This window comes from Mus pahari, chromosome 21, assembly GCF_900095145.1.
Source record: "Mus pahari chromosome 21, PAHARI_EIJ_v1.1, whole genome shotgun sequence".
Taxonomy (NCBI): domain Eukaryota; kingdom Metazoa; phylum Chordata; class Mammalia; order Rodentia; family Muridae; genus Mus; species Mus pahari.
Genome location: NC_034610.1, coordinates 31983639 through 31991890, shown reverse-complemented (window position 1 = coordinate 31991890; position 8252 = coordinate 31983639). Strand labels below are relative to the sequence as shown.

The window sequence follows — 8252 nt, the reverse complement described above, 5'->3', positions numbered from 1 at the left end:
AGAAGAAGAAGAAGAAGAAGAAGAAGAAGAAGAAGAAGAAGAAGAAGAAGAAGAAGAAGAAGAAGAAGAAATAATCAGCGAGGTCTGTGGAGATAAGTCAGCCTGCTGCGGAGGGATCAGCCCTGAACAGGAAGGTCAGTCCTCTCTACCTAATTGAAGACTGGCAGCAGACGGAGGTCTGCTTGGGAGACATCAGAATCTCACCTGAGGCTTTGGCTTGACATTCAAAGGGTTGCATTCCTAAGCTCTACCCAGAGACACTGGATTTCAGGCTAGTTTAGTCAAAACAGCACAAAGGTTCTAGTCCCTGAAAGCTGAGAGATTATATTCTCAGCTCCTACAGTATCCCAAGGACTGCAGCCTTCACCCCACAGTCCTCTTTACTCAAGGCATCCTACCATTCTTTCCAGTCAATCACACCAGCCAACCTATACTGCCAGGAAAAGTCACAAGAAACATCCAGATTCTGTCATTATGCCACAGTGGGCCAGAACAGAAGCAAGTTCAAGATGGTTACCCCAGATTTGCACGGGAGGAGCCTAGACTAATCCAGAGGACTGAGGACCTCAGGCACTCCTCCTCCATGCAGAAGTTCTAGCAGGTAGGTTCTGTCACAGCAAGATACCTCCCGACTCTGTCCTACAATTCTCTCACTATCTCTAACAGCTGCCTCATTATGCTTGAGAGTGACAGACCCTCAGGGCTGTGAGGGAAAGCTATTCCAGGGCTGAGCTCAGCAAACTACTTGCTGGGTGGCCCTCAGGCAAGTTGCTTTCCAGGTCAGCCTTCCAGACAACAGGATTTGACCTTTGAGCTGTTTGGAGAACTAGCAAATAGCTTAAAATCGCTTCTAACATCAAACTCACGGAGAGTGACCAATATACAGGCAGATGGATAACCACTCTAAATCTGTTCTATCCCATGCAGCAACCCGCTATGCCTTCTCAATACTTATTACAACTCCCTGCAAGGAGGTTTGCTAAATCACTGCCTCATTTAGCCTCAAGCTCCACATGCTCACAAGATTCACAAGGAAAGAGGAAAGAAATCATAACAATCCAGAAAGGAAAACGGAAGTAGTCTTACAAACACAAAGAACTCAAACAGGGTAAGCATCTGGAGAGGGGACTCCCGGGAGTCTAAAATGCCCTTTGCCCTCCATCCAGGGCCAATCAATGCAGCCCGGAAGCCAAGGCTGCCACAGGTTGCTGAGGACCTGAAGAAATCTGGGCGGATCAGCGCTTCCCAGAGAGTGGCATGTTAGTCAGGGCTCCCCAGAGGAGGCCATGCCAGTGGTCAAGGCAAACTCCCACGTAGAGAAAGGAAGGACAAAAGGGGCGTGGGGGGGGTAGAAAAACCACTTAGTTGGCTTTTGGTTTTGGCCTTACTCTTAATTCTGTTTACTTTTCTTTCCCCGGGTTTAAGGAAAGCTCCGGTAGCAATGCAAAGTTCTGAAAGTTCTGCCAGATGAGCACAGAGAACCTGGGGGTGGGGGTGGGGGATAAATTTCGTTTCTTTGTTACTTTGCCCCTTCATTGTGTCTTGTTTTTTTTTTTTTGTTTTGTTTTGTTTTTTTGTTTTTTTGTTTTTTAACCTAGAGCAACTGATATAAAAACCATAGGGCAAGCTGTTTAGGCCTTTTAAAGAGAGACAAACTTTACACACATATCCACTGTGTACTGAGTACTGAGCCCAGCAGACCCCAGTACAGAGCTCCGACCCCCTCCGCACACAGCTGGCCTCCATAAATTGAGTGGGACACAAAACCAACAAAGTCACGAATGTGGGGAGATTTTTGGGCAAGGGATGGAAGAAAAGAATGGAGATGGAATGACAAGTTTTCCTTCATATTTTTATATCTGAAGGAGCTATGCGCTGGCAGAGAGCCAAACCAGGAAGCAGGAGTGGGTATTAGGAGCAATTCTGCATCTAATCAAATCTTGTCCTTGCTATTTCCTGCGGTAAAACACGCTTTATAAAACCTATGAGACGAAATAAAACTAAAATAATCTTTACTGGGACAAAGAAGGTTCTGAGATATCCTCTTAAGTCGATCGGCCAGTCCTCTCGGACCTGCCCCCTGATCTTTCAAAGGCAGCCCAACGGACCCTGCTTCTGCCCCTCTACTGCACTTTCTTAGCACCAGCCCAAAGTCAGAGAAAAATTGTGAACCACTTTCCCGGTTATCCGTAGCTTTAATCCTCTGGATGCAGAGGAGTTTGCACGCTCGATAGCAGGCTGGACCCTCCTGGCGGCGCTTACCTGGCCTGGGAGGGATTCCGGCGTCCCCGGCGCGACTGAGGGTGTAAGTGCGGTACCCGCGGAGCGGCGCGAACTTGCAGACGCTGCGGCCGCGCGCCGTGCAGTTGAACAGGTAGCAGCGGGGCGCGGGCATGGGTGCGGGCACGCTGGGCCCCCGGGGTAGCTGCACCACCGCCACCGAGCAGCTCGGCTCGGAGCAGCAGGCCGCCACGCACTGCCGCCAACCCCGCACGCTCCCGGGTGCGCGCAGGAAGCTGGCTCCCGCCGCGATGGAGTCCTGGGTGCGGATGATGGTATCGGGCACCGCCCGGTAGACCGCCGTACCGACCGCACCCGGGCAATCCTCCCGCGGACCGCCCAGCAGCTCCGGCTCCAGCTCCTCGCGAGGCCGTGCCCGTTGTAGCTGCCGGCGAAAGTCCTGAAGCAACCTATCCACTCCGGACGGCGGAGCGGCGGGCTCCCCGAGCCGGCCGCCGGGTAGCCAGAAGCAGAGCAGCAGCAGCCCGCGGAGCGCGCGGTGCCGGACGCCGGGGCCCGGTCCTCCCCGGGCGGCCATGGCACGAGAGCGGCCTCAGAGCTCGGCGGCCCCGGGGCCTGGCTGCTTCACGGAGGCGGCGAGCGTGCTGGCTTCGAGAGGCATCGCGGGCCGGACTCGGCCGGACTCGGCGCCGCCCTGGCCCTGCTACCAGGCTGCGAGCTTTCTCGGGGCTTCTGCCTGCGCTCGGGCCGCGGAAGCGCACCGGGGCGACGAGCGGCCTCTGCGTGGATCAGCACCGGCGTGCGGACAGCGGCTGCGGCGGGGCGGAGCCTGGCGTGCTGGGGCGGCTCCGGGGCGGGACTTCCGCAGGTCACCGGCGCCCCGTGGGGAGGAGGAGGGGACTCCCCGGAGTTGTCTGGCTGCTCCGCGGCGTGATCACATCCTAAGCAGCGTGGGTGTTTGGGCCCAGAGGCCTCATTCAGCAATCAGACCCGCGTAAGGCCATAGCTCACAGGGCGGGGCACTCGGGGTCGGAGGGGAGAGTCAGTAAATCCATCAGTCTAAAGTCCGGGGCTACTCGGGAGAGCGACCGGCACAGCCAGGGAACCACGGGCAACTTTGCCAGTCTTTTGGACTCCAACTTCGATGTTAAAGAGATTTGGATTATGGTAGGTAATAAAGGAAACAAAACATTTACATTCAGGTTCTAATTCGCCTTTCAGTTTCGTTTAGAGACCTTAAACACCAGAAGTTCAACAACAGAAAGCTGAACTTGTGAGGCGGCAAAGGCCAGGCGGTATGGGAAGGAGGGTTGAGCCAATTGATGATCTCCCATCAGTTTACTGCGTTGGGATGGATGACACCTGACTTAGTTTGACTGATAGAACACAATATTCTGAAGTGTGCGGCTTCAAGATCAAGATATCATCCATCGTATTCTTTTCTAAAATCATAGATGGTCTCATTTGTCCTCACAAAGTAGAAGGTACCTCTTAGGGTTTCCTAATCCCACACAGAAGACCCCTCACCCTTACATTCCAGGTCACCATTTCAATAGTAGAGTGCCTGTATATACACAAGATCCCTAGCAACCCACCACATACACACACACACACACACACACACACACACACACTCCTCTCCAACCTCATACTATCACACTGAAATTTCAACGTATGAATCAAACGAATATTAGTATATGCTTTAAGTCTATAGTGACCCATGTTCAATGTTCCACAGCCGTTAAGCGAGTCGGTGCCCACGAAGTGCTTAGACAAGTGGAGAAGTTCATTATTACTAATTTTGAAGTCACCTTTTGTTTTTAAATGCTTTTATTTATTCTTTGAGAATTCCATACATCTTTACCATATTCTAATACCCTCTCCAACTCCACCCAGATCCGTGCTCACCTCCCTCCCTCCATTTTTTTTTTTTTTTTTTTTTTTTTTGGTTTTGTTTTTTTCGAGACAGGGTTTCTCTGTGTAGCCCTGGCTGTCCCGGAACTCACTCCGTAGACCAGGCCAGCCTTGAACTCAGAAATCTGCCTGCCTCTGCCTCCCAAGTGCTGGGATTAAAGGCATGCGCCACCACACCCAGCTCCTTCCCTTCTTGTTTCACTTTTAAAACCCTAAAACAACAAAAACAAGATAAAACCTAGAAATGTGGAATCTAATTTGTGTTGAGTAGCTACTCCTGAACAGAGGGCCTGCTCTGGAGCGGGGCTTATGTACCCAGTATCACCAGATTGGAAAAACACTACCCCGTTCCCCAAGCTATTGTGAACAGTTTCTTGGCCACCGGTGGGACTCTATTATCCACTTCCTAGCCTCTGTGCTAAGATCTTCTCTGGCTTCGCCTTGAGCAGGTCTTGTGCATGCTGTCACAGCCTCCATAATGCCCTGTTCTGTCTGGAAAACACTATTCTCTCATACATGGTGTCTTAGTTAGGGTTCTACTGCTATGAGCAGGCCTCCCTCCACCTGCTGCTGCCTCTGCTCCGGCCTCCCTTCCTGAACCAAATGCTCTGCTGCTGGTTTTCCTTTTTCCTCGCGCTCTCATCTTTCTCTAGGTTTCCCTCTCACCTCTATCCTGGTGATGTAATATAGTTATGGCCTATCATCTCCCCCTCCCTATGCCCTTCTTCTCCTGCCTTGTAAGCCACTTTCTCAACTTAAACCTTTCCTGTCTTCAACTGCTTGCTCGGTCTTCTCCTCTATCAAAACTCTTGTCATTTACACAAATACAAGATCTCCCAAATCTTTCATATCTCACTCCATTCTCCACTGCCAAAAGTCTCTTATTTCCACTTCCCTTCAACATAGTTTCATTTTTTTTACTCTCCTTGGACTACACACACCTAATGTGTGCATGATGTTAAACATACTAGATAGGTGGTCCTCAAACTCCTCAGAGATCTGCTGAATATGACATTTAAAGTGTTTAATAATTATAGAGACATCGAAGGGTTTTCTAGTAGGCCTGAGCATGGTAAATGTGGCTCTGGCAAGCCTTGCCCTTCCCCCATTCCCTCTGTCTTGCTAAACTGTTAGATTACATTCCTAAAGGTAAGCCACCAAGGTCTGGTCCCTCATGTGGCCACTTGCTCCTTCTGAGGCTGCCTACCAAGGTCCAGCTATCAAAGTATTGAAGTCTGGCAATCAGAAGTACTCTTTTTGGCTCACCTAATGAACGTGCCCAATTAAAATTAGCCAACTCATCCTAACAAGGGGATTTCCTTTTTCTGTTTACAAACTGCTATTTGCTTGTAGGTGGCATCTTTCTCCTTTCTTTTTTTAATTTTTATTATTATTATTATTTTTATCTTTCTCCTTTCTATCCTAAGGCAGTCCTTGGTCCCTCTGGGCCCATCTCCTCCCCCCTCACTTGTTCCTTTCCTTTCCTTCTCATCTGTTTTCTGTCTTTGTCTCTTATTCCCTGCCCTTTGTCCCACAGGGACAAATACATCTTCTTTATTTTGAGGTGTCTTGTGCCTTCTTCTAGGTCCTTTCAGACATATTTGTGCCTAACACAGACCCTGTGGTCTCCAAAGAAGACAGATAGGGCACAACGATGACAGTGACTCACCATGTATGTGGTAATACTAACCTCTGGGAAAGCTGCCCAGACCGCACTGACTGCCAGGACTCTGCTCCAACTGTAGACACTTTTGGGTCAATTGCCCTGCTCTGCCTGGTCAAAGTGATGTCAATTTTCCCAAGTACAAAAACAGAAGCAAAAACAAAATATCTCCAAGATCTGAATCTGACAACCCAAGGCCACTGCTCTGTATGACAGCTAAATTCCTACCATTACTGCCCAGCCATCAGGACCACGGGAGCCTGGGGTTATTGTCTGGGTAATGAAAACTCTCTGCCATTTTAACTGATTCAGAGACCATTAAGATTATAATAATAATCCTCCTCCTATAATCCATCCTCAGATCTCTGCCGGTATTGACTGGCCAGCCTAAACGCACCCTGGTCACCTCCATTGTTCAAGTACAGCGGGCCTTGATGAACAGAGAAGGTCTATGGTTTTAGAGCTTTATTGTAGACAGGCTGGGGGAAAGAGAGACGGTAGAGAGAGGAAGAGACGCCAGCCATGGCCATGTGGAGAGAGGGGGGAAGAGAGAGAGAGAGATGGAGGGGTACAGAGTAAGAAGAATGAGAGCTTAAAAAGAGCAAGGAGGGGCCAAGCAGCTCCTTTTGTAGTGGGCTGGGCTACCTTGCTGTTGCCAGGTAACTGTGGGGAGGAGCATACCTGGCTATTGCCAGGTAACTGTGTGGTTGGAGTCTAACCAGAATGCCAGGAGCTTGGGGCTTTGTCTGCATGACTGATAGTCACAGAATTATGGAGTTGGGAGCTCTGTGGTGTCAGGCACCTGTCTCTGGGAACGTGGCTCATTGTTCTGTCCCTTGTAGAGTTTTCTACTGGGTCTCTGGAGCAAGCCTCATTCAACCAAAACAGGCTGCCTTTCATGGCTCCATATAGGCCCAGACTGTACAGCATCACAAAGTACTCCAATGCTACCTGTACTGCCCTTCCCATAATTTTATAGGTAAGAAAAGGGCTGCACAAACCTGAAAGATGATCTTTCTTAATGAAGTGGTCCTTATACTTAGACCTCCTCCATCCTCACCTCCACCCCTTTCATGGAGTCTGCTCTGCCTAATTGGACAGATTTAGCTCTCAGGTGACTGTCCCCACCCCTGGGTTGGAAGCAATTGTGAACACCTGGCCTAGATGAACCACTCAGAAGTTTTCTTCTAGGATATAAGGTGAGGAACAGAGAGACGCAAGCTGAGTCACTGTAGAGGAACTGCTGAGGGGTCAGGTGGGCTCTGGGACTACCTGTAAGGAGACTGGAGGACAGTAGCAGCTCAACAGAGGGAGGGAAATGCGGTCAGAAGAACAAGTTACCTGGCAATAACCAGGTACACCTGACTCAGGGGATGCTCGCCCCCTCCACTCTCCCTTGCTCTCATACTTTCTTGCTCTCCCTGTGTCCTCTCGTCCCCGTTTTCCCCATTCCCTTCCCCCTCTCTCTCCACATGCTGATGGCCAGTCTCTACTACACTATTCTCTCTCTCTCTCTCTCTCTCTCTCTCTCTCTCTCTCTCTCTCTCTCTCTCTCTCTCTCTCTCTCCTACCCTCTCAAGTCCCCTTCCCATGCCCCCAAATAAACTCTATTCTATACTATACCATTGTGTGGCTGGTCCCTCAGGGGGAAGGGATGCCTTAGCATGGGCCCACAGAGGTACCCCCTTCCCCTATACCTGACTACACATCCGCTAAAGCATATTCCTTTTCTCCTTGTCTTTTTATAAACACAATATTTGGTCCCATGACTCAGATTTAGAAACTCTGCAGGTTCGCATCCCCCACATGGAGAGCCAACGCTTGCTAGACCAAACTTTGGAGAACTAGTAAGGCCCCCCCACCACTGGTCAGAGTAAATGTCCCCATGGTCCCAGGGGAGAGTTCTTGAGCTCACAGCGACCCCTGAGCTGCCTTTGAGGATGGAGACATTGAATCTTTTCACGGACCCTTGTTTTAGGACATTTTCCCTTGGGTGAGATTGTCTTCTCTCCTCGGAGACAGTTCCTTTCTCACTGCTGAGAAATCCCAGGCCAGGATGAACTGATCTGTATCGCTCAGAGCACCAGTCCAGAGCGTGTTCCCCAGACCATCCTGTGACAACCTGGTGATCTGGCCTGACTGTCAGTCTCTCAGGTTATTAAATGTATCCTCAGGATGCTGATAGGAGTAGTTAATAACCCTACTCTCACCCAACGGGTTGGTCTTCACAACCTTGTCCCTACCTACTAGGATGTCTGGTTTAATTCACAGTAAGCAGCAAGCAATATCTCTACATGGCCACTAAACTGGCAATTTTTGTTGTTGTTGTTGTTGTTTTGTTTTTCGAGACAGGGTTTCTCTGTGTAGCCCTGGCTGTCCTAGAACTCACTCTGTAGACCAGGCTGGCCTCGAACTCAGAAATCTGCCTGCCTCT

General features: G+C 50.0%; 1 protein-coding gene across 2 annotated transcripts in view; it reads right to left on the bottom strand.

The window, feature by feature from the left end:
- The window catches only part of Lrp11 (LDL receptor related protein 11), a 26241-nt gene extending 23169 nt beyond the window's left edge, over nucleotides 1–3072 (bottom strand). Inside the window, exon 1 of one of the 2 annotated variants that reach the window (XM_021221393.1) lies at nucleotides 2263–3072. In XM_021221393.1, the coding sequence (XP_021077052.1) occupies nucleotides 2263–2818 (556 nt within the window). In that variant the 5' untranslated portion in view covers nucleotides 2819–3072. The remainder of the gene's footprint in view (nucleotides 1–2262) is intronic. The other variant, XM_021221395.2, reaches the window with a different exon arrangement.
- Nucleotides 3073–8252: the final 5180 nt, after the last annotated feature.